The sequence below is a fragment of the Bombus impatiens genome, unplaced genomic scaffold, assembly GCF_000188095.3.
Source record: "Bombus impatiens unplaced genomic scaffold, BIMP_2.2 scf_0128, whole genome shotgun sequence".
Classification (NCBI taxonomy): domain Eukaryota; kingdom Metazoa; phylum Arthropoda; class Insecta; order Hymenoptera; family Apidae; genus Bombus; species Bombus impatiens.
In genome coordinates this window covers 322487-350309 of record NT_176547.1, presented here as the reverse complement: position 1 = coordinate 350309, position 27823 = coordinate 322487, and the positions used below count along the sequence as shown (strand labels likewise).

At 33.8% G+C, this 27823-nt stretch overlaps 2 protein-coding genes across 5 annotated transcripts in view; both read left to right on the top strand.

Annotated features, from left to right (window-relative positions):
* The window catches only part of LOC100749550 (glutamate receptor 1), a 339260-nt gene that overhangs the window by 249457 nt on the left and 61980 nt on the right, over positions 1–27823 (top strand). The gene's annotated exons all lie outside the window — the stretch shown is intronic.
* On the top strand, positions 1810–17901 carry LOC100749666 (facilitated trehalose transporter Tret1-like). 3 transcript variants are annotated; one of them, XM_024365020.2, is made up of 6 exons: positions 1810–2017; positions 2090–2253; positions 13509–13667; positions 13782–14150; positions 15474–16276; positions 17679–17901. In XM_024365020.2, the coding sequence occupies exons 3-6, from the start codon at positions 13616–13618 to the stop codon at positions 17826–17828; spliced, it is 1374 nt and encodes a 457-aa protein (XP_024220788.1). In that variant the 5' UTR covers positions 1810–2017; positions 2090–2253; positions 13509–13615; the 3' UTR covers positions 17829–17901. The 3 variants fall into 3 exon arrangements, with proteins under 3 accessions (XP_024220788.1, XP_033174731.1, XP_003486641.1); XM_033318840.1 differs by having other exon boundaries at positions 1810–2253; positions 13517–13667; XM_003486593.4 differs by having other exon boundaries at positions 1810–2253.

Here is a 27823-nt window from a genome sequence, read left to right as displayed (position 1 = left end):
CACAGGGAAAACATGTAACAACGATTCCCATATTCGATGTTCGTATTTCCCATTTTATATCGATAGTAAAATTGCACGGGTGTTCGAGCTTTAATAACTTTTGCTCGAACGGAATCGTTTGTTTAACAATGCCTCGATGTTTTTAATGAAAACGTGCGAGAACATGCGTTCAATTGGATCAATTAGAAACATCGTTATGCGTAACGTCGTGCGAGATTCGAATGGATCGGATATTATCGAATTTCTTCCTTTAGTGCGTTTTATTGCGGTTCAATAAATTTGGCAAAATGAATTGTCGTATGAGGTTTATGTTTGGAATAATCCTATACAGGGACAGTAAGCTTCAAAATCTCTGGGTATTTGGTTAATTGGCTGCAGCATTGAATCAATAGCGTAAAAGCTGGTTCAATAATTTTATATCGTTCCTTTTTGCTTGTTATTAGCCATTTTCTTCGTTAATACGAGTTATATTTATTGTAAATATATGTAGATCAAGCGAAATAAACATATATATTGTATTACATGTTATAGTACATCGCTGGCTATACTTGTTAAATATTCATTCATATATATTTACGTATATATTATATTTTTTTATAAATTCATTCATCAATTTTTTGACGATCCTGCAATCACTCTGCAATCATTGACTCATTGACGATTCTACCACTTGCTAAAGATTCACTGACGATTCTCTTACGTTTCTCTGGTATCTGTCTCACGTCACATATTATACAATTTTTTCTACTGCAATCTCAAATATTTTACACGTGGGTCATAAGCCTAAATCTTCACGCTATTCGCGCATATTCATGGAAATCGCTATTTCGTTTTCTTTCACTCACTGTCGATGTTCAAGCACTCGTCGCTCGACGATTCTCTGCATCCGCAGATCATTCCACGCAGCTTCTACAATTACAATTACGATTCTTCATATCGGATTACCGGATGTACATGTGTGGAATTCCAAGTATTAATTCCGAGATCTCAACTTTCAATGTTCAATAGACTAATTATAATTACAAAAGTGTTTCTCTTCAGAATAAACAAACGAATGCAAGAATTCCCAGGGAATTCCCGATTTCGAGTAATCGGTTTTTATCTCTATTTCCACGCGATCGGCACCCGCATTACTCGCAATTAAACTCACGGGAGGAAGAACGATGCAGGCCAAGTCCATGGAACTGACCGCGGGGCTCTCGAGTGGAAAACGACTTTTCTTTTAAATCAACCAACGAGGAAAATCCTCGTGAAACCGCGAACTTGATGGTTTACCTCGGTTCCTTCTTTCTCGTTGCGCTCTTCAATCCTGATCGATTTCAACTTTCGTCGTGATCGACTCGCAGTCAGAAAAGACGATTCTTTAACCCATTAAGGATCGAGTAATACAATAACACGCGTAAACGCAACGTTATAATTAAATAAATTTTAATTATTGTCGTGTAAAGCCAACATTACAATTAAACAAATTTTACATTTTAGATTTTCTCGATGTCTGTCAGATGACATATTCGTGTTTTTCCGGATCCGGAAACAGGAGAAATCACAAACGTATCAACGTAAATAGAGTATGTTATTGTTTCGTCGAGTTAATGAAAAACGTATTATGAAAAGCGATATGTTGCAAGAAACGAGACAGACAAAGACGATCCTCACATTTCAATCTTCTCTATTAATTAGCCGCGACGCATATCCAAAATGTCAAGTCTAAGTATGCCTTTTACGTTTATGTTGTGGGAAAGAACAGGAAAATAATTAACCGCGTTGAAGCGTGTCGTCACAGTTTATAAAAGCGGACGAGAGTGGGATTGGAACAAAATCGAGCCGTGAGTTTTACGTGTCTAGGCGTCTACGTATCGTTGCCGAGTTCAGTTTCCTCCTTCGTCGTCTTCGAGAATGAGATCGGCGCTGACTCGCGTCGACGGCGTTCGATCGCTTCCTGAGATCCGCGCGCGTGTCGATCGCGTGCTTCCATCTTTTTGACGGAAGAAATCATTGAGCCATTGGGAACAAGAAGGTGCAAGACTGGCAACAAGTGAAGAAGAAAATTCTTTCTTTATTCAATTTTCTTTCCGTTTGCATTTATTAGAAACGGTTGAGTTTTTTGAGAAAAATTGTGCGCGGCGATCGAAACTTCAGAATCTCAAGTGAAAGGAAGTTTATGGAAAAGGAGAAGATACTTTGCTTGGAATCATCAGACTTTCTAAGAAAAAGTGTCCCGAGTGACCTTGGATTTAACCACGTTTTAACAGGGTAATTTGATTTCTACGTTTCGATGCGGTTTACAAATATCGTATGAATAGAACGTTGGTAATTAACCGCGAGATGTCTTGTTTACGTAGTGTTGTATCAAATACACAGAGTATATGTACAATATAATGACTTCACTTAATTGAGATCGTTGGATTACAGTCGAATCACGACAGTTTGTGTTATATTCATTAATATTAGAATACTTCATTTTAATTTTAATTTCTATCGTATCCTGTAATATGTATTCTGCGTTTCACGTGATATAGTCTACAATATATATATAACGATATAGACTACGATTCTAATAACAATTAAATATAATAGTATAAACTACAAATTCAAATTAATTCGTATAAGCTGCATTTAATATAAACTACAAATTAATATTAATCGATCTAATTCCAATATAATCGAAATTATTGTGATCATTGATAATCTAACGAGCCAAGTTCAGGGTTGAATGGTTTCATTGGAAGTTGTCAGACAGTTTATAAACAAAAAAATATTCCGCATGAACAAACTTTCGAGTATATTAAAAAAATTGACGATTCGGTTCAATAAAAGCGTGTGCTATTGCTTTGATCATGTATGTATAATATTGAAAGTACATATATAGAGTCTCTGTTTACACAACCACACCACAGGGTGATCCGTAATTAAATATCTATTTCATTAAACTATTTATTAAGTTGATAACGTTATAGTGTACATATATTGAATGTATTATAAAATACGGATACAGAGAAAGTGCTCTGCGTGCAGACGTAATTGGAAAGTATCCAACACTTATCCCACTTGACCTTGAATCTTGATAATTTTCATTACGACTTTAACCTGTTTCAGTTACTATCGAGATTGTATATCTTGTAACTTGATCTCACTAACCACTTTCATAATCTTATATGAATCATAGTCTTTACAATAGTAGAACTATTCGACGTATTGTTATTTTTAATTCCTGTGTTCTAAAGATGACAATTATCCAATTAACCAGAATCCTTTGTTTTTCTTGATAGCAAAACAATGTGTACAGGTCATGTTTTGTTTCCAATTTCACGCAATGCATTTTTATTATAAACAGTAAATGTCTGAAAATGTCTATTTTTTTTATTAACCAAATGCTTGTTAATTTTAATGATATTATTTGATCCTATGATAGACAATTTATACAATTAAATAAAACTCGACTTTTTAACCATCGGGCTTCTAGCAAATAATATTTTTAGCAAAAAGAATTCGGAAGCTTCAAAAGGATAAAATCGATCTAGTAGTCTGTTCACAAAGGTCGGCAGTGTTGTTACAATCGTAAAAGCTCAATTAGCGGTACGCGTGCTTACCCATTGCATAAATGACAGATAATGTTATCAAGTAATTCATTGAGCCATAAACACTTGGGTTATGGTCTTAACGAACAAAGACCTTCGATTTTCTCAGTCTTATTCTGTGCTAGAAAACTTAGCAAGGTCGATATTACTTGCTTTCAAATACATAATGGAACTGTGATAAAAATTAGTTACAATTTTTCTCTATGCGGGTTTACTAACACTTCATGCAATTATCACCATGTGTCACTGCCTGTACATATGCACAGTGACGAAATAGGTAATGCCGTAAGAATTCATATGTTACCTCTTGCGCTAATTTAATGGCTGTTGATGATTTTCTAACATTCCACAAGAAAATAGTTAACCTTTAACGTAAGCTTCGAGTGAAATAGTTAGGCTATGTGTGTTTTCATTGGAATGATATATAAAGGATTCGAGTAACAAACAACGACTAACTAACGCAGTTAAATATACGATATGCTAAATATAAAATACGTTATACGGGAAAATAAGGTATAACGGAGTAGATGAATAAAATTGAACGTCAATGTTTCTCTTAGATAAGAGATACGAAGGAATTGTTGTCGTGTGACATGAACCGATTGAACGTCCTCACAATAGTTCGTGATCGACCATCGACCAGTGCACACGTTATTTCTTGACTGACAGACTTGGAGAAATTTTTGGTGTGGATATTTCGATTTTGTGTTGCTATCTCTACCATCTTTTAAAACTTGTATTTTGAAAATTTCGAACAATAAATGCAACATTGAATTCTATAGTCCTTACGTTGTATTTTAACGTTTTATATCACTGGTTCTTTATATCACGTTGAAGTGTAAATATCAAATGTTTATTAAGTTCCCTCGTCTGAGGCAAAAGGGAACATTTTTATTAGAAATGTTTCCTGGCACTTATTATTCTTTCTTGCAATTAGTAGATCGTGAAATAAAATTGTAATTGCTGTCCTAGTTTCCCAGAAAATTGACACGATTCGTGAAATGTCAAGGGTGGGCCCATGAGGCTTGTACCGACGCTGAGTAAGAAGATGACGTATTTATTTATGATCTTTGTTCGTGAAATAATAAAACTAAAACATAGGTTTATATATATATATATATTGACATATATTACATAAATAAATAATTTTGAATTCATAGGAATAAAGATTTTGCACTTTTTAAATCTACCACTTGAACGAAGCGAATATTTCTAAACTTTCCTAAATATTATTTTCTTTCTTTAATAATAATCTAAGGCTTACTTAAACCTCCTATTGAAACCCTATGCTTTTATCGCCTTTCGATTTTTTATTATTACAATCCAAATTTATCTAACCGTTCCATTATGCCCCACTCGCCTCTATATATTTTTTCAAGAATCAAAAAAGAAAACATTTGTTTATTTCTATAAAATAAATCTAGGAAAATAGATCTAGGAAATGTCCGAAACATTGCACAAATAATAGTGCAACGCAAGATTTTGTTCGAAATTAATTTTTCAAGAATAATAAAATCCAAAGAAATAAATGCTACAAAGACTTTTACGTAAAGAATCAGCAAAATATATTCTGTGTGCAGAGAAATTAGATGATTAAAAGTTTGAAAAGTGAAAAGTTGAGGACAATAAACACTCGAAAAATTGTGCACTAACTTACATGGCACACCAGTGTAGCGTTATTGCTCGTTGTACTATCGACAAAGGTAATTTATCCTATCGATGAAATTAGATTTCAACAATCGAGGAGAATACAAATGTGTTAAATGACAATGCAGAAATCGTGAACACTACCACATTATCGAAATCATTGAGTTTCATCTATTGTTTTAAGTCGAGTGATTTTACGAAATCGACGACCGTAAAAAGGAGCTAATGAAATACCAAGATAGAATAATAGATACTTCGAGGTCGAAAGACAGTGACTATTGTTGTCAGCATCGGTAATCGGACTTTGTTATTTATACCGTTGCGAATCAGCGTTTTTGTTATCGATGAAATCCAACTTGTCGTGATCACTCTCGATCGACGAGTTATCGTTACACTGATCACAGTGACGTAATTGGAACCGCGAATCCCGGTTACATTTAACTAATTGCGATTTCGTGATTACTCGTCACAACACCGCGAAACGGTAACCGCGTTGCTTTCATCTTTGTCGTTAATTCTCTGTGGTTTTCCAATCAATCATTGCACATTTTTCGCGCAATGTAGGTTAAACAACGTGTTTCTTTCTGGTGACTTAATTCGATTATTAAACCTTGCGATAAAGACGTAGTGGGATCTTTTAGTTATTATTATTATTATTAGCGATGGTATCTTTCTTATCGTTTTGTCGTTCTTTGTATTAAAAATAGCCTTCGAAGAAGCATATTTCTTAATTAAGATGCCTTTAAACCTGTCTTAGAATTTATCTTGTTGAATAAATTCAACTGTTCCAAAGAAACCTCATCTTCTTTATTCCTTTAGTGATTTTCACTTTAAGAATCTTCAATTATCTTTTCTTTTTATTAGAACTACCTTTATGAATACATATCATGTTTAAAATGCCTTCAATCTTATTTTTAAATTGTTACGAAATTCAATACTTTGAAAAATTCTGTATCTATTCTAATTAAATTTATGTAAAATCAGTGATATTAAATTACAAGAGCTGAAGGTCGTTGAATATATCATAGAAGAGAATCTCTCGTAACATAATCCACCATACAGGTAATAAAGGAATGACCGTAAATATCACGGTGATCGTGTTTTCCAGAATTGAACCGTGCTTTTACACGCGACGAACTCCGCGAAAATCCATGTAACGAATGAACGAATAACGAAGGTAATTTAAGGTTTGCATACCGTATCAAATTTCCCCATGTATCCATACCATACTCAACGAAAAGTTTGCTACCATAACAAGATACACGTAGGTTTCATGTACGTGGAAACAATTTACTTGGAACGTTCGGAAAATGGAACATGATATTTTAAATAAATCATCGACAAAGTTTCTTACCATATTTCATAACCATAATAGGTATATATCATAAACTAGTAGATACATCAGATTTTTCCTCTTGCAATAATAATATTTCTTTCCATTTATAGCCTCGTCCATAATTCATCTAATGCTTGTTAACTTTAAAGGAAAATGTTCATTAAGATAAATTCCTAATATGATTTTAAAAATAGTATAATTTCGAAATTAATTTAATTCTAGAAAAATATAATATAATTTAATTTTTAATTTCGTTTCGTAAATATACCATTGACTTATTCTTTATGGATGTGCGCGTGATTTTAGTCCACTTGATGCACAATTGCTCTTTTAATTTAGTGGTAGGATGCAATAAAATTTGTTAATAATGAAGCTAAGAAAGAAACACTAAAAGGGTTTCAAAATTTCGTTTGCTCAAGCTTTCACAGAAAATGTTCTTCTTCTAATCATAAAGCTATCCAAGATACTCGATATACATGGTATTAATCAATTAAAAATAACAAATAAAATATCTGAGTGTGTATTATAGTCATCGATACAATTTTTGGTCATATTTTGAAAAATTATGATTGAAATTCATACATCTACATGTATTTTAGCAATCTAGGGACGCGATAAATCTATGTACTTACACGAGCAAAACAATTTTAACGTACATATACGTAGGGTGCAATTTTGGAAATGGATTCAGCGATAATCTTTTAAATTAATCAAAAATAATGTTCAATAAGAGAACTTAAATTAAAGGTAGACAAATACGAACACAGACTTCGTACGTTATATCCATTTTCGATGCTTTTCTTCGATTCCAACATACATGTTGCGGTACGCAATACATAGTAGTGTGTTATAGATTGCAAAATACGAAAAGAACTCTCAAACATTTCATTCTTCATGTAGACAAGCATATGTTTCACTCGTAAAACGCCTGATCGAAATAGTTGAGACTCGACTGACTTAGAGCATCGAGTTTCCAACGTTTATGGTTTATGGTTTTCAACGGCGATGAAAAGCGAAAGGGAAGCCAGACTCGAGAGAGTTCGTTGTTGGTGAAACGTGCGAATGAAAATTACTCGGGACCGACAACGACAACGAAAACACAAGATGCATCCGAGGCTCGGATATAACTTCGATTGCCCGATTTATTAATCGACAACCGTACACTTTTCTACGCGCGAAGATAACTCTGGATAAATAATTCGTGCATTCGTCTGCGCTGAATTTTCTTTCGTGCGCTAAATATTCACCGTTGGAAAAACAGCGTCGTAAATTATATAGGAGCTACGAAGACGGTAGAAACTTCCTCGGAAAAATACAATCTTTTAGGATTGCATTTTTCCAGCGGGAAAGAGGGACGGAGATTTCTGCCGGCAGGGAAAAAAGGTATAGGTTATTTTGTGAAATGCGGAGGATAAAACGCGGATTATTTGTGCTTATGCGAATCGTTCCTAAAATATCGAGATTAATCTGCAACACTGCAACTGTTGTAACTGTTAACTGAGTATATCCGCTTCCTCTTATTTTAGTATCAAGTATTGTATCGTATAGATGTTTGAACAAATGTTTAGAGAAAAGATAACTATGTAAATGTAATATAAATATATATAAATATATATATTCTATACATTTATACTATACATAGAGCGAGAGTCAAAGTACAAAAATATGATTTGTATAATATTGATTTACCTGTTCTTACTTATGTCTTTTTTGCTATTAATTTGTATTCCTACATACTTTATATCTGTTCAATCGATTCTTTTATATCTCCATATCTTTCCAACGCTACTGTGTGAACAAATGTGTCAAAGAAATAATTGTATAAACGTAATAAATTGTACATTCTGTGCATACGACTATTGTACTGTACGTATACAATGAGGAAAAGTGAATATACACCTTATAAAAATGAAGTTCCTGTGATACTGATTTACTTACAGACTCTTACCTATGTTCTTTCCTATTAATTTCTATTACTGCATACTTTATGCTTTCCTAATGAATTTTTAATTTACATAACATATTTTTTTATTGTGTGTGTATATAAAATTTTGTTAAAAAATATTTTTGTCATTCACATTTTTGACTCTCGCTCTATCTTTGTATGTATAATTGTGTCTGCTCAATTTGATTCCGGTTCTTCTGCAGCGTCTGGCCTTCTGAAGTTACAAGTAAATAGAAGAAATCTGCTGTATGTAAATAGTCGGAAAAGAGAAAGAGGACGGACAGAGCATTTAATTATTCCTATATTATACGAACAAAAGTAGAAATTAATTTTCGTGGAACTTTTTTGTACATGCATATAAATCAATATACGCTATTAGCAATGTCGATAGCAATTACAATGATAAAAGACGCTCGATTATCCTATTTGAAGAAGAATTCAAATTTAAACGCATCTCGATTAAAGAAAATGATTGCAGACTTTAATTACAGGCTCGTAATCGTAAAGATGGATTTTTTCCCACAAATATACATACATATTACCTATGTGTAAATAATCTGAAGGAATAGATTGTATTTACCGAATATAAACATTCGTAAGGTGGGAAGAATTCTCTTAGAAAAAGTTAATAGTAAATCTTACTGAAATAAATTAAACACACAATGTTTAGGAATAATAAATTTTCATATTTTGAAAACTCTATTACAGTTTATGTAACAACGAAGGATAGATACTATAACAAGATTCTTGGAAAACACCGTCTAGATCATCTGTTCAAACTCACATTGCTAACAGTTTGCCATTATGCAACAACAGGAAGATACATTATCCGTGTTACGAATCGGTATAATTATATCCGTTTTCTATAAAAATTGCGTAACGATGACGCGTCAATGCGCTTATTATCATAACTAGATATTTTTTTCGTGCGCCCTTTGTTCAGCTGTAAGTAAGAAACGTGTCGTAGGTCCAATTAAATATCGGTTTTTTATCATAATCCTGTGAATTTTCACATATCCTCGAAAATCGATAAAAATGAAACGAAATAAAAAGTCTAAATTATCGGTTCTAAGCTGATACGATTTTGTAAAATTCTTCGACTCATAGTAATTAATAAACTGTGCGTTATTACGCAGCTTCATATTTTTATTAATATTAAGAACAAATATGGAGTCTCACCAGTAATTTCTTTCACCTGATAAATATTACAATAGGAACTTTCATTTCAATATTTTACGCATTCTGGCATATTATACGCAATTTTTATATCTTCAAATTTCACATAAATGTATAAGCATTCACAGTCTGGTAACTAAAAATAAAGATACAAATATATAAATAAGAAGAAGAGAGAGAAAGTTTATTGAAAACCAGAATATGTTTTGAAAAATAAATAGATTATTGTTCTTCCATACACGATGAAAGCACAATAATCCCTTCACCATGGAAATTCACCGATAAGTGAACGACGCTCGGACGCGGCGGCGCGCCATAATTATCGCAATTATGATTTAATTGTGCGACAATGATAATGGACAGAATTCACGTGATAATAATAACAGACGGAATAATAGAATAAACAACGACGAGACTGCGTTGTCAAGCAAAAGAAATGACAAATGGACAGATCCAAGATTTAAATGTTTGTGAACGTACGAGCAAACGCGTAATAAAGTCTCCTTCTCGGCCCAGTAATCGAAACGCAATATCGAAATGAATTCAGAATATTATTCAGAATATTGAAAGCGCCTGAAACACGAGGAATCGACGATCATGTTGATAATATGTAATATAATAGAATGATTGTATTATTGACCAATAGGAATGATCGTCGACAGGGATGAATGTCAGCGATGTTGTTTAATATATTTAAAAAATAATCAACTAGTTAATTATTAGAAATAAATGTATACAGCGATACAATAATAATATTCCACACACTATAGTGTCTGAATATTAAGAACCGACATTAGGAATAAACCAATAGGCAAAAGAACTAAATTTCATGCGCAACAATTGTTTCTAGATCCGAAAATTGTACATATATATCTAATGTGAATTATTATAACTTTTTGATTTACATCTTACGTTTAAATCGATGTTACACATAATACGCGTAATCGCATAATCTAAAAGTACGTGCCAACTCGGATTTACGCCGTAGGCGCTGAACGTATTAAACGACTCAACTCATTTAGTTTTCATCCCTTGATAACAGATGTACCATAACGTCGGTCATAAAGCCCCAGTCTACGACGTAACGGAGTTTCAAAACGCGCCTAGCGTGCGGGCGTAAGTGAATTTTATGCGAATTTTGTATGCAACTGTGGTCGAACTGTCGAGGTAAATTAATAAATTACAGGATAAAAACTGTTTGCCATATGACGGTACGATTTTCTTTTTCATTATCTTGCCGCATTTACAAAAGTGATAAGTTATCGACGTGCATACTTGTACGTACAACGATAATCGGTTTGACGATAATCGTCGCTGACACAGTGTGTAAAGATAATGTCGTATAAAGTCACGTGGCACGTAATGATCGTGTTGTATGCAAGAACATCAGCTTGAGAGAGAAGCTCGTCTTTATTGCATGCTTTTGTCGCATAACGGCTTCCGAGATGAGATTAAATAACGCAGTTATATCAAGTTATTTGAAGTCGTAAACGCATAATACAGTTATCTCGAAGTTACATTGACGAGATGAGCGTAAATCCTGACGAATGTCAACGCGTTAAACACTGTGGAATACTATTCGAGTTTGTGATAATGCTGCTACTATTACGTATCATTCAACATCCTGTGGATTAAGTGTTTTAAATATGGATCATTATTAGACTTGAACACAAATAATATTTGATTAGAGTCAACAAGAGTATGTATAAATCTTTCTATATTGACATGTTAAATGTTGACATGACATGATAAATGTTTGATGTCTCAAAATTCTTATAAACCGTATCATTCGATTATTATTATTATTGTTATTGTTCACAGTTTCATTCGTTTCGACAATATTATGTTGATAGAATTTTTACTCTTTTAAAAAATGTACAAATGTGACTTCTTTCGTCCTTACAAGTTTCACAAATTACTTCTTGCACTATTTGGAATATTCATCGCTCGCAAATATTATTTACAGTCTTTAATTTATCTTTAAATAATGTAACACTGTATCGTACGTATCGCGTCTATTACAGCGAGACTCATTTCCTCACAGATTAATTCCCGTATTATTTCGACCACTTATCGTTCACAAAATTGTGATGTACAAAATTGTATTGCACAAAAGCATTGATTCATTTTTACAGTAGATATTATCGTTGCTATACTAAACAATCGATTATATCGAAACTTAGAAATTCTTATTTTGCGTTAATCACGTCAAAGCTCTAAGCTCGTTATTCTTCCAAGTATATCTTTAAAAGAACCTAATTTTTCTCGTTCCCTTCTTGTCCGAATTACGTCTCTCCTTAATTGAATCGAGACGATAATGATTAATTGAATTAACACGGTAAAAGTAGGTAAATGAAAAGTAAACCGAGAAAATAAGCAGCAACGGTGATAAATTCGAGTCGTGAAGGATTTAGGGTGAGAACCGCGTTTCCCGTGTCCTAATGGCACGTCGGCCATAAAGCGTCGACTCGTAACAGAGGATCGAAGGTTACAAAGCGAAAACAACTGGCTCGAAACGGGGGAGGACAAGCGTGCAAAGCCGTTTCCATGCTCGCAAGCGCGGCCTTATTGCAGCCCTGGCTACGGGATACGTATCACGGGATCCTGTTAGTATCTTAGTTGGCTTTATTTCCGTTATCTCTGCTGCGAGCTAAACCGGAATCGCCGCGCTGTTCCGACACGTACTACCTGTTTACGACTGTTCACCGCGTTCCACGGAGGACCAAGATTTCCTCGTATGACAGAACTTGGCCGGATCAACTGTTTGAAAACGATTTCGAATTGAATAATATTGGTGGAAGTTGTAGAAAATATAGAAAGGAAAGAAATCTTTTGGCAACAAATTTTAACATTGTCACGTCAATGGGATTTGGATCGCTACATGATTTGTTGTGTGAAAGCTTAATCTTTCTGCGGAATTCTATTTTCTGTTTCTTAAAATATTACTATATTTTTTTAACATCTAGACATGCGTCTATTTTGTGACATCTTGCGATAATTTTGTTGCAAATGTTTGTACGCTATTATAATCGCCAACGACCGAGATCAACCCGCGTGAAAGTATTAAGATATCGAAATAGTAGATAATGTCGATCGTTTTGATTTTAGGGCTGAATATTCTCAAATTTCTATGCCACTGAATATTCCACAAGCATAAATTCGAAGAACTTAATATGAAAATAATTTTTGAGAATCAATTTAACTTTGAGTCTGAAGTGTAATTGCTCTTGTAATCTTTTTGAAACTAAGCTTGTTAAAGTTCGATCGCTACAGTTACCTTAATTATTTAAAACCTTTTTGTGTCCTGTTTGAAAAAATTGAAAACTAATATAATATTGGAAATACTAATATAATAATCGAATGACTCTATTTTTCTCTATCTATGGATTAACTGAGTATGCTCACTTATTCTTGCTTCTCGACATAAAATTGCTGGCATAGTGGGATTCTATAAGGACATATTTTTCTACAAGACTTCTGGTCCTGAAACTATCATCAATCCCTTAGAAATACTTGAGATCATTTTCCGCCCCCAATTACACTCATTGTTTGAATCATAATGAAACCCATTTTCTTATCTAAATATCTCAAATATTTAAATATTTTCCCGATAAGAGAGACATTGAATTCTTTACTAGAGTTCTTATAGTAACAATAATATTATAATAATTCAGGAGTCTATAGAAACGAATATAGTTTTTCAGAAGCTTGAAATTTTTACTGATAACTTACTATTACGATATCGATTTCTAAGCGCGGATTTAAAGAAATTTATTTAATCAAAGATTTTAAGTAATCTCTATCCTAACAAAATTAATTCTAAAAGTTCCACAGCATATTTACCTCGCAAACCAATGAAACAGACTGCACAACTCCAATAATTCTCTCGTTCTTCAACTTTCAAACCGTCCGACTATAAAATCTGAAGGCTCAATGACAACCATGGAGCGTGGAATATTACGACAGATGTTTATTGGAATCGTTTGTAAGTAGTACTTGATCAAAAATCAAACCAGCATCGTAAATCATTGACCCGAATAGGAGAATCGATTGAAAAAAGAAGCGGCTGAATATTTTCAAATTATTCATCGTCGCATAGGCAACCTTCTGATCATCGATAGTGGATTGAACGAAGGATGGAGCACTCCTATTATACCAAAATTCGAGCAGGACGATCCTGTGAAAGTATCCAGCGACAAAGTGGTTTGGATAGTGAACTTGATGTACGTCGGAGTTGGTCTCGGTTCAATCGTACCGTTTCTTTTGATGGACAGGATCGGTCGCAAAGGAACGCTATTGTTCGCCACGATACCAAAGATTGCCAGCTGGATTTTAATCGGTTTGGCAGCCACTGTTCCACAGCTTTACTTTGGTAGAATACTTGCTGGCATTGGATGTGGGATAACGTACGCTGTGATGCCTATGTACTTGGGCGAAGTTAGCAGCAAAAAGACCCGTGGACCGTTAGGTAGTACTAATTTTTATTTTTTTATTTTTTACTTATATAGTATGAGATCGTCACAGACGTAATAGTCGAATTTTTATTGAAACGTTCGACGTTTATAATTTCATTGAAAATCGCACGAATCATGGTATAATCTTAATTCAAGATAGCCGTTGCTATATTTATGACAGAAAATGTCGGTCCATTACTTGCACACGCTCAATCTTCTATTTTATAATTTTTATTATAATAAAACGGTTGATGATAAACCTGCAAACACCTGTTATATCGCATTCGTCTGGTTTCAAGCGTTGAAACGAAACGTTATGACATATTCAACTATTAAATTGTGAAAAACTTTAGAAATTTCTGAAATCGGTCATTTCATATGTATCTTGCAATCTATTGTGTTTTCTATCTTTTGTTGTTTATCTACGATTATTCTTTCATTAAGTTATTTCGATATTAAATTATAAGTAAAAGCATGACTTTTAAAGATGTTACGTTAAAACAATCTACCATTGGTATGAAAAAGTTACATCAGAAAGTAGTATATAATAAATAACATTATCAGTAATATTCAACGAAAGACTCGAACTGTACGTCATAAATATTTTACGGTGAATTGCGTCTTCCTTAACATTATTTCCAATGAAATTATAGACTATATTTAATGATATATACTTTTAGTTTTATCACATTCAATTCACTCCTTATCCCTTTGATTCGATGTTTAGGTACATCGTTATGAAATTTCAAAGCTTCTTTTCGACGTATAATGTATTCAAGATTACATAGAACTTTAATATATTAGCATAGGTAAACTTCGAATAATAAGGTTAATTGGCCTCACGTTATTAAGGGTCGTGTTATACAAATATTATTACACAAGCATTACTATAGTAATAATATACATGTATTACGTGATGAGTATTTATTTGTTATTAACAATACAAAATTCTATTTTCGGTTCTGTACTGCCCGTTAACCTTATCAATAACGCTAAATATTTCCAAGAAGATTATAATCTTCTAAGATCTAAATATTTCCAATAGCGAAAAAAGAGAATTTCATAGAACCCGTACAAACATCGCATTATACGATGATCGTTTGTACAGAATTCTTATACCATTGATTGTACGGTTAACCAAAGAGAGACCAATCTTTTGTACCATTAATCAAAAATTTTGATCCTCCCAAACAACCATCACTCCTGTTCCTAAAATCTAAACCTAAAGCCAACAGTGTAACCACGATTAATCTCCCAAATCCCTTAACACTGTCCGAATCTCATAAAATAAACCGATCTCTTAGATGATCCAAAAGATAAGCAAACTTGTCGTCCAGGTACTCTGATGGCTGTGCTTCTAAACACGGGGATGATGCTAGCGTACGCGATCGGCTTATGGGTGTCTCGTTTCACGATGTCCATGATCTCGGTCTCGATACCCTTAATATTTCTCTTGACGTTTGTCTGGTTACCGGAAAGCTCCGTGTTCCTCACGAAGAAGAACAAACTAATATCCGCGGAGAGGACGTTGAAATGGGCGTTAGGAAAGGACGACGTGATGGAGGAACTGGAAGAAATCAAACGGATCGTGGCGACCGAAGATCACAGCCCCGATAGAACGTTGGGAAGATCATTGCAGGAGATGTTCACTAGGCGTGAGAATCGTCGTGCTTTTCGTATCGCTGTGATTGTCATGAGCGCGTTGACGTTAACGGGGGCGGCTCCTTTGCTCGCTTATCAATCGTTCATATTCGAGGAAGCTGGCTTCGAGGTCGCAACGAATATTAGCATCGTGATCACTGGATGTGCAATTGTATTAGCTGGAAGCGTGTGCGTGTTGCTGGTGAGGATGGCCGGCAAGAGATTGCTGTTGCTGATCTCGACGCCCATCTGTGTGGTGTCCTTGACGATGATGGGAATCTTCTTCGGGCTCCTGACGAGCGACCACGACGTCTCCAAGCTACGATGGATACCCAGCGTGTTCCTTGTGATTTATGTGCTTGGATACGGACTCGCGCTGAACCCGATCCCGCTGGCCTACGTAGGCGAGATCTTTCACATAGACGTGAAGGTACCCGCCGCCATATTCTGCTCAGTCTATTACGCCATCGCTACCACTACCATGGTAAAATTCTATCAGGTAGGTATTTCAGAGATATGACAATCATCGTTGCTTAATCATTGAAACGGCGATCAGGTGATGGATTTTTGATTCGATTTGAGTAAAGACTTTGGGTTGCCTTGAGAATAAAATTGTCCGGTATTGATCGAACATGATGGCGTTTCTCTTCAAGTGTATGTTTTCTTGGAAATAGAGTCGGGATGCTTTTTCTTATTCATTAACGGAGTATAGGATTTCACGTATGAACGAAACGTTTAAATTAAGGGAAAAAGAAGCGAGAGGAAGAAATGATTAGGAGGTTTACACGATTTTAAAATATACTTGTTAACGATAAAAAAATAGCTATTTTAAGATTATTAACATTTTTTACATATCAACATCTATTTTTTGTATTGTACAATATCAAATTCAGTTCTTGAAACCATATAAACTTTTAATTGCTTTTTTCTATCTTCGATAATTGAAGAAGTAACGTAGATATTCAATTTCGACGAGATACACTGTATAATTGTACATATCAAATATCATTCTTCTCTCTTTTTTTACAACAAGATAGAAATGTTTTTATTTTGCGATTGTTTTGCAATTCTCATTTTTCTTTTTTTCTTTTTGCAAATAGGACGAGAATATCTTTGTTCGTTACGAATGGAAGAAGATATTGGTGTAGATTAAATATTATCCTTCCATTTTTATGTTTATCTCTATTTTCGCGGTAGAAGCGTCTTTTTATCACTATGGAATGTAAATTTATATGGAAACAAAACATTAACCAGCTTCTTTATTTTTACTTTATCGGTTCTCTTTATTAGCGTATGACAGAATCTTGAATGTAAACTAAATATTATCCTCGTTTAGTTTTATTTTCCCGAGGTTCCCGAGATATGTAATTGGTAAAAATCCCATATCAGTAGCTATTTGTTCCGAATAGTAATCGGTTTTTACACTTTCGGTATTTCAAACACAATAGCAAAATTGAAACGTTTATCGAGCGAGAGATACCGTTGGTCATAGAAATATTCCACTACGTTATATATTGTATATATTGTACGTAAAAATTATTTTATTAATTATAAATCTATCATTAATAAATATTTATCACTTTATATTGCAGTAATGATATAATTTTTTTCAAAAGAAAATATGTGTCAAGTACGTGAATGCTTATACGTACCTAGTACAAATATGAAACACGCGAATGATATTTCTGTAACGAACTGTAATTCCATAATCTAAAAACACGCGTTTCGTAACGCATCGATGGAACGCAAAAGCGACGAAGAATGTATAAAATATTTTTCTAACGACATTTTTTTTCCTTCGTTATTGCATACCAGAGAAGATCATCGTCGTGTATCCGCATAACTTACGTGCATGTAATAGACTCGTGCAAACTCGAATAATTATTTCGCCTTATTCGTAGGTGCTTCAAGAATCGTACGGAACGTACATGCCAATATTGGTGTTCGCTGTGATTACTTTACTTATATGGTTACTAATTTATCGATACGTGCCAGAGACCGAAGGGAAGACCTTGGAGGAAATACAAATAGAATTACGAAGAAAATATTGACAATTTTTATTGACCCCGATTCAGCGTTGTAAATTATTTAATAAAGGATATATGACACTCTTAAATAAAAGTAGTGGATACTTCGTTTCCCTTACTTTATAGCGTTACTTTGTTGAACTATGAGTTTGATATACGTATGTACGATATAACGTAGAATAGATGTTAGAGTTTCCCTGTAACACGAAAAGTCTCATATTAAATCGAATCGAGATTTGAATATTTAAAGGACATTATTAGTTCATCTGGAGATGTTCTAACTTTAATCAGAGTTTCAACAATGTTCGATGTATAATAATCTCGTCTTTGAAACTTGTGAATTAACATGCAATGGCAACGTATTGTTGGATTAGAGAGCTAGTTTTCTGCTAATTAAACTCTTCCCGCATGATATCCAACTATAATTCTAATTCACTACAGAAGCAAGTTTCGTTATAAATAAACGAAATTTATTCCATTAGATTCTCATATTTATTACATTGGATATATTGACATTGTATATTGCATATTTTATATATTATGGATAAATTATATATTGGATATATCGATTATATTGAATGTACTTTCCGATACTCTTCAATACAATTAATAATTGTTTTAGTAAGCACCATTCCAATCTTCATTCATGAAAATTCTACATTTCTATTCATTTATTTTCTCAACATGAAATCTTTGCTATTAAATATTTAAAAACAGCGTTATTCCATAATTGCTATATATAATTTGTGACTTCTCACTGCCAATTATATCCAATAAGAATTGTGTATATGCATATGTGTATGTATGTATATACATTGCAACTAACTTCTTCAAGATAAAGTAACACACTATCAACTGTTCTATTCAACTACATAAATTTCCAAGTATTTATTACGTGTAACGTCATCTTACAAGTCAATATTCTTAAACTTCGGTTTACTATTTCCAACATTGTTAGTCTTTCTCTTAATTTATGAACAGAAAGAATGCCTTTAGAAGTGAATCAAGTATCGTTTAATCCTTGGAGAATCCTAACTACAGCACTGAAACAACGCGTTATTCCTATTGAAATCTACATTTCAAAATTTCTAATCGCGACAGCTATATAATCCCATAAAACCCGTGCAAGCCAAAAATTCGACCGGCTGAAAAGTCCAAAAAATCCAAACAACCCGCTATAGATTAAATACCTAGCGTGGTCCAAAAGTATGACGAAGAACGCATAGAATGCAAACCGATTACGTAAACAGCGTGGTGAACGTGATCATGGAAATTCGCGAGAGGCGGAAGGTGAAAAACGAAGACGAAGGGAGGAAAAAAAGGATGAAGGGGTGGACGGTGATCAATACCGACGTGCTCTTGATTCCCCCGGAATCAGGCACGACGGAGAGGGCAAACTGTAATTTCGACGAATTACACTCGAAACTGCGTCAGAGGTTGGGGGTGGGGGGTGGGACGGGAGAGCTTAAGAGAGGACCGTGGGACTTGTTTGATCGCGAAGTTCGCTATCTGCAAAGAGAATCGTTAAGCAGCGATATCACGGACGCCGAGGCGTTCTCGCACGTTTCCCTCTTTCTCTTTCCTCTCCTGGCTAAACTATTTGAGTTTCCGTTTAAAAAACGCGCGTGCCGCGTAACCGAACTGTGCTCGAAACGCGGTGCAGCAAGCTTTCTCGTTCCTTGTTTATTTAGAGTGGGCCGCAGAGGATTTGTTTGCGTTCGCCGCGTCATACGAAATTTTCCCGGGTCAGTGTACACACTTTACCACCGGTTTAGCGAACTTTGACAATCTTTTTGCCTTTTTCCCCTCTCTTTTGTTTTTTTCATTTTGTAGTTTTTTTCCTTCCTCTTCTGTCCCCCTTTTGTTTTCGTTCCGGGCTTCGCCTGTTGGCTTACAATTAAACCAGATCGGACAATTCCAGCGCGTTGTCAAAGTATCGTAGAACGTTTCGTTGAATGGCGAACGACCACGGAATTGGCCGTAGTTTAGAAACGTTCTTCAAGTTGCCGCAGTTGTGAATTTAGTTGAGCCTGAAAGGGTTTGCGGGTTATATTGGTACGCGAAATGTGTTTGCATGGAATGCAGATCTCCTTTTTTCTTTTTTTATAGAAAACTCGCTCGAGATGCTCGATCGAATACTGCGAAATGCGAAGATTTCTAGTTGCACCTTTGAATCAGTATTTACTAATATTTTATTACATCTTATGGTTTCTCTTGTATTTTTTTATACAATTTATTCGAAGAAAAAAGTTACGTCCTTTAAAATAAAAGTTGTGTTATTGTTGTAGTCGTCGGAACGATAATTATTCGAAACAGCGTGAAATCGAAACAGACATCGGGACGAGCAAAAGAAAGAACAAGTGAACGAGTGTACAAGGCGATATTCTGTTCAACCAAAATTTTTTTATTTTGTCGCGTTTACGCGAGACCTGGTGCGCGATGCTTAAGCAGAGTGCAAACAAATACAGTTTGCAGATGTAAATAAAATCGTTTCGGTTCTCACTTGGTCGAAACTATGCAGCGATTCGTAGAAAACTGAAATTACTGTAGCGGATATTAAAATCTACGCATTACTCCTCCGGTGAAAATTACCGGCTTCCTGTTTATTTTATCTCGAAAGTTACTGCACATCGTAATAGAGCAAATATTTTCACGGAAACGTGAAACCGGGATCAAAGAAATTATGCGTAATTACAAGTAATTATATGTAAATTCGTGATAACCAAAACACTGTTCCGTGCTGTTTAAATATTTCGATGTCTTTCATGATTGAAAAATATTCGTCTTTAAATATTTACAAATAAAAATATGGAACGATACTAATTCTATAATATAATAATAATAGTTTCATAATGTCATAGTAGACGTATAACAATCGAAGCATCATTTTTTTTTTTTTTTTTATTATTTTCTCAAATATCTGAAAAGTCAAATTTGTTGTCAATTTTATAATATCATAGTGCAGTAGTAAATGTTAAAAAACCAAAAATTATTCTTTCGTGTATTCTACACTAATACAATCTCTTCAAAAATCGAGAAAAATACAGATACATAACAATTTAAATCTTGTAACACAATAATTCTCTTTCGCAACAGTTGTTCTTTTACCTAATCTTAGGTATTCTTCTATAATACAATACTTCGTTTAATTCAATATCTCCAATGATAAAAAAAATTAGTTTTTCAATATCTAAAAATACAAATATACAAAAATGTTAATCTTATAATATTATTATTCTTACAATAATATTATTCTCTTTTATTTCAATAATGTAACAAAGGAGCTTTGATCTGAAAAAGTGTGAAAAAAACGATACAAAGCAAGTTTATTAAAATTTCGCGTGAAATTCCACTCCTTTCACCACAAAAATTCCGCTTTCGTGTTACTCGCAGCGTTCCTGGCATTGGTCAGCTAGTTCTCCAAAATTCCATCACACCACACGATATTTCTCGCAATCAAAGTCCACACTTCCTCGATCATCGCTTTTCCACGTCCTTTATCTAACGTGATAACAAAGGATCGCTACGGTATCCTGGTTTTTATAAACTTCAGTGCAAACGATGAGTCGCAGCTTCGGTGCAGGCAATCTGAGCCTCAAAAATATTCAAATATACCGTGCGATGAAACACAAATAACCGTCAGTGAAAGGAAATTCAAAATATAGGTATAAATAACAATTCAAACAATGCACTTTGCTTTACAATATGCAGTCTAAACTCTGAAATAACTTAATTTAAGTTTTAATAGATCGATAATACCTTCTGGTAAGTATTTTACAGAGAAAATATCAAGGATTATTACATTCAAATGGATTTCTTGTATCTGGAATTATTATTATTCTTCATCTTCTATCATCTATCATTTATCCTCTAATGTTTATTAAATTATTCGCTGAAAAATTTCCCTCGCACAAATCATCGTGTAACAAACATTACAGATAACACACATGATATATCTCACGTCAGACTACAAAAGTAACAGGAACTTGAGAAAGAATCAGAGTCATATAATTATTTAATCAAACATCGCATCATACGTTATAACGTTAATGGAAGATGTTATGCACATAAATATTATTATTATTATCAATAATAAGAAGTAACAGGAGACATCCATTCTATAGACTCCTATAAAAAGGAAAAAGACAAATACAAACAGTAGAACGCGAAAATGTATTGTTTCAAATAAATACAAGAATAGTGTGTATCAATCATTCGTTGTCTCATCATGTTTATTGACAAATCGCTCTTATGGTCATTAATTTGTCACGTATAAATTCGATAGTTCGTGAAATATTGACACGTAAATTATGACGTGAGTTACTAAATCATGTACGAATAAATTGATACGAAAAGAACAATGTATTTTTACATCAACAACTACAAGAAACGTTAAACCGTAAAATACGTGGAAACTGAGTGAATATTTAACTAAGTTTACCATTTTGTTCAACGACAGGAATATTCACGGAAGATTAAAGACAGCGCCGACTTTTTAATTTTCATAGTTTTACTGTTTAATCTAAATTTACACGCGACAGTCGAACACGTGTGCTTCTTCCGGATAATTACAATCGTAACAGCTAATTTTACAACATAACGTTCGATAAACATATGGTTGACCATTTCCTGAAACTGTCAATTCCTGGCAAGTCCACTTATGCAGAAGTCACTGCAACAGAGTACCAAATCATTTCAAACAGAGAAACACAAGCACTTATGGTGCTAGACTAGCAATGCTGATTCACTCTGTGCGATTTACCATGTACACGATGCCAAAGCGTTACTCTACACCGAGCTGTATATGAAACTCATCCTTCTGTGTTCACATGTGTACAGATATGTATACGTACATATCATGCGTGTACGTCTTACGTATTCCTGAACACTTATATGTACCTATATAGCCGTTGTGCGTTTGTCGTGGCATGTGTTACGTATGCAAGTGCTAATGCGTTTCTGTGCTCGTGAATCGGCCTCACACGTGTTTCGAATACGTGTGTCGGTTAACGTAGGTGCGCGCGAGCTCACGGGATCAAGATTGATAGGGTACAAATCGCAACACGTACGGAGCATCCACTTAGCAGTGCATTATCCCGATGAGAATGTGTACAGGTTGGATCTCTTACCTAATGCAACGGTTGCAATCCTGATAATAGCAACCACTTGTCCACAGGAGGAACAGACTTGAACCGACTAATCGGCAATTTCGACCATTCCGTGACAAACAATTCTGGCTTCAAAAAAAGAAAAGGGACCATTAAACAACACTGATATAATTGACAGTATGCTATCAATACGAACCTAAGATACCAATTGACTTCTCATGGGAGAATGAACATGTTTTGTGAATATTTTTTGTATTTAATATATTTTTCTTTTAATGATATAAAGTGGAGTAATAAACAGATCATGTCAATGATATAGTTCTAACGTGGAATAATAAGTAGAAGATCGCCACGATATAATATAAAGTGGGATAATAAGTAGAATGTATCAACATCTGGTGACAATTCTGTCTTTAAAGCGAACGAAATGTATGATTAATTTTATGATATAAAGTGGAATAATAAGTAGAAGATGTCAACGATATAATATAAAACGGGACAAAAAGTAGAATATGTCAATGATCGGTGGCACTCCGCGAAATCAGTAGAAAGTGACAGCGCTATGTCAGACAATGTCTCAGCCGCATGGAGAGTGACCGTATCACGTCAGACGAAGTAGAAGTAGTCTTGACGCCTGGAATTTACAGAGGAGGAATAGGACTTCGTCGGCGATTTTGCGCAGTACATGGAACACAAATGGCCCAGCCTGGACCAAATATGCTCATAACCAAACCCAATTTCGTAAAATTGATAAATCGTAGATACTCGATGTATTATGTAGAAAACAGAGGAAAAGCCTACAAAATTATTCTATATGGATTAACCATTACGCACGATTTGTCCTTTATTTGCAAGTATTAAATAATTTTCTAATCCATAAAACTCAAAAGTTAAACATTTTATAGTTAATTATTTGCTTTTTAAGGTATTTAAATTTTAAAATAAAAAATGCAACGACGTTACAAAGATTTTTTTTTTTAATTTACTTGTTCATGGAATATATATTTATCTAAGCAATTTCCTTATGATAAATAAACTTATGAGGGGAAATAATTTGTTTCTTAATGAAATTCAATACTAATCGTGTATCCGTACAATAAAATTAAGAAATCTTTAAACGCGAAGTTGATCAATTTAGCTCTCACGAGATTCATATTCTACCAGCTTCAGCTCCAGACGAACACTTCTGTACAAAATTTCGCGTAAATTGGTGGAAACAAGTTGTAGGTTAATCGTACTATAAATGAAGATAAATATACCAGGGAAACCCGTATATTTTTGTTTTCTACCGCTTTTGTAAATATCCAGAGTGAAACGGACAAGGGAAGAGAAAACGAATGGAAAGAGGAAAAATAATGCAATTCGAGAGACCTAAAGAGGCATGTTAGCGCTGGAAATCTGTGGTATACAGTTTGAAATCGATTGTTGGTATCTGCACGCGATTTCGTGTTCAATGAAAAACGCATTTCGTGTTTATTAAAAAGAGATAATAAAAACTGGTCGGCCGAGAACAAAAGCGTTCGGAAATTTATTTCCTCTGATAAAAGGGATCCAGTTTACAAAGCCATTATATTGTAAAAGTTGGCGAACCTGCGAATATCGCAGATGCTTTTAACCCGATGTTAAAATAATAAAAGTTGTGATTAAATAATTCCTCCTAAAAGTTTTTGTTAATCAATCAGCTACATTGTGAAAAATACATGAACAATGATCCTATTACGAACAATCACAATACCTCTTTACTTTTCCGGGATTGTGTAAAAATGTCCAATCTTTTCAAACAGCGTAGCCTGAGAAAAGCTGAATCATTAAATATATTGTAGTAGCATAAATTTCACATCTCAAATGTCATGTAAAATTATTACTATTAAAGCAATATATTAAAGTAACATAGTATACTCGATACAAGAAATGCAAGAAGCTTTGAGATACAAAAAATTATTCTCTAAAAAAAGAAAAAAAAATAAGAAATTAAAAAATTGGAAAATTAAAAATATTCAATAATCTTCCATATATCATATATCATATTTTTATTTCTACATAGTTAAATGAGATTAAACGATGAAACGAGAATTCTAAGACCTTAAACGCAATATTCTAATGCATCGTTTTACGTAATTAATTGTACACATTTTTCCTTAATATCGTCAAAGTGATGATCGAATATTATAATCCAGCAAGGTAGAAAATAATTCATCGACGAATTCCTCTTCTTTAGTCGTCTCGACGTGTAAACAGATCGCGCGATCCCATCCATTTCAGCGTGTCGAGCGTAAGCCGGTAATTGCGGTTGATTCATCACTACGATCGTTCTTCATTATCGCCGAAATTGTCCTGGAGAAGTTTAAATGATCCACACCGCTGAACTTCGGCTGCCATAGTGGCACACTGGCTTCGCGAATTTGTCACGTGTGTCGAAAGAAAATTGCATCCATTCGAAACGATGGGAATCGTATTTGCAGTAAAATATATCATATTCAAGCGAATGCTACGTATTGGCTGTTAAATGATTTACACGCTTAATTCATTATCGCTACATGTTATGCCTGTAACTATTAAATTGCGCATGATTATACAGAATTTGTATTTCTATGATTGTAAAAAAAGTGGATCTTAAACAAACATTTTTTTAATCATTAAATATTATAGCAGGTATTTTACTCTGAATGTTTCTTATATTTTCGCGTATTATATGTATATTATGCGCGTTTTTACACTTCCAAATGTATAAACATTCGCAGTTTAGTAGTTATTATGTTCTTCTTACTTTTAAGATATTTTATCCATTTTAAGCTTTTAAAGGTTTTAAATTTTATTATTTATTGGATAATCTAATAAATGTAAAGAGGTAAAAAAAAATCCTTACATGCTAAAGGAAATGCAATGTAAATAAGAATACCCTTACCACAGATTGAAATTAATATTCAAGAGTACCATATTTCGCAAGTATCAATGTTGTTTGATGTATAATATTTATACTATACACTGTTCTGACAACTGAGTATTTGAAATGACATATATTATTTTTATTTAATTTATTGAAACAATATTTTTGGTATTGATTCGGTAAATAACCAATAAATCTGTATTTTGCGTCTCGTTGTTTTAAATTACATTTTTCAGCACGTTTCGCGTAACCCTTTATGATTAATATTTGTAACAATTACCCTACCAAAAATATGTTCAGATTGTGTATTAAAATACGTTTATTTACGAATTCGAAATAATTCGAACGAAAATCCAATCATTTATGATATTGATATTTTTGTCATAACTTTGTCATAATTTTAATCATAAAACATCCTGATACCGAGATAAAAATGAAACACCCTGTATATTTCAAAAATGTTGATCCAAAGAATTTTAATTAATATTATATAAAAGAGCTCGCGGGAAAAATGAGGAATGTAGATTTCAATGAATTTTGAGTTTAACATTTTCTCGTATGCTCCTGTATGTGCTCTTTATCATTACGACCATGTCGTAGTGACGTGAATTAAAATTCTCAAAGTTTTATTGCAGTTATCAAAATTGAGCTGTACAACGTACTTTTCATTTTTTACAGTTCAGTATGTCACATATTATTTAAAATTACAGGTAAAAGTAGAAAATCATACAGAATAAGACGACGAGTAAAAAGTTTTATTTTCATAACATATCTACGAGAAAACTGGAAATCGTGACATTAGTTGAAAATTAAACTTTTATTTCTTCAAGAATGCTAAAACTTGATATCCTTTCTTTTTCTCACGGACTGAAACGTATTATTTTTAATAGTAAATTGTAATAATAAATTGGATAAATTATTGGGAAACATACAAGTGTGATTTATTCGCAAGTATCGAATGCTGTTAACCGGCAAAATGCTCAACACGATCGCTTTTTCATCCTTTATACCAAGCTGTCGCGTCGGTCGCGGTTTCAGTGGACGCGATCGTTTCACACGCGGCCCGATAAATCCCGCGGAAATAAAAAGCACAGAAAACCCGAGCGACAAAGCGTTGCTCACGACAAGGGAAACACGTTGATGGCGAATTATTCACTGCGGAAGATCAAACAAAATCTTGCAAGAGCGTCTCACGCTCTTCTGCCTCGTGTCTGCCAGGACAGAAGGTCGTGCCCTGTCCCTTTCAGCATCGCGAACAAGGTTCACAAGGTTCGGATGTAAAATCGGTCGGGTTTATGCTTTATAGCTCAAGGGTAACCGTCGCTATCGACGCGAGAGGAAGAAAGCGTCATTACGGATATGTTTCTAAAGCAACGAGTGCATCGAAGAAAGAAATGAAAGAGATTGTGAAATTGTCTAGAGAAATCAAATCTGACATGTTACACGTAGACTGGGGATATTCAAATATGTAAATTTATACTTTTATAAACATAATTAAAGAAAAGGAATTTAAATAGAAAATAAATTTCCCTTATAGGTAGATGTTATAATCAGTAGTTTCTTATCTCGTATATCTTTGGCAGACATTCTGGTACATGGAACTTCTTACGAAATATAAACATAATAAAAGTGACACATAAACATTCGCAGTCTGGTTGTATATTTATATATACAAATTTTTATGAGAGTAGTTTTTTTCGAAAAGATAAATTCGATATTAAATAAAATTATAATTAAGTACATTAAAGATAATTTACAAATAGAAAAAGTTCATTGCGAGGAAACACAAAATAGAGTCACTAAACAATACAACAACAAATAATATCAGAAATACCATACAGTATTCTTTTGAATTCAAACTTATGGTACTCGTACATTATTGACGATGCAAATTTAATTTTTCACCCAGGTCATTCAATTCTCGGGACGTAACGCAATAATCAAATATTGTGTCGCGTGGAAAATATGAACAAAGTGTAAACTAGCGATGTAAACAACCAATTCAAAAATGTAGAAAAGTAGCT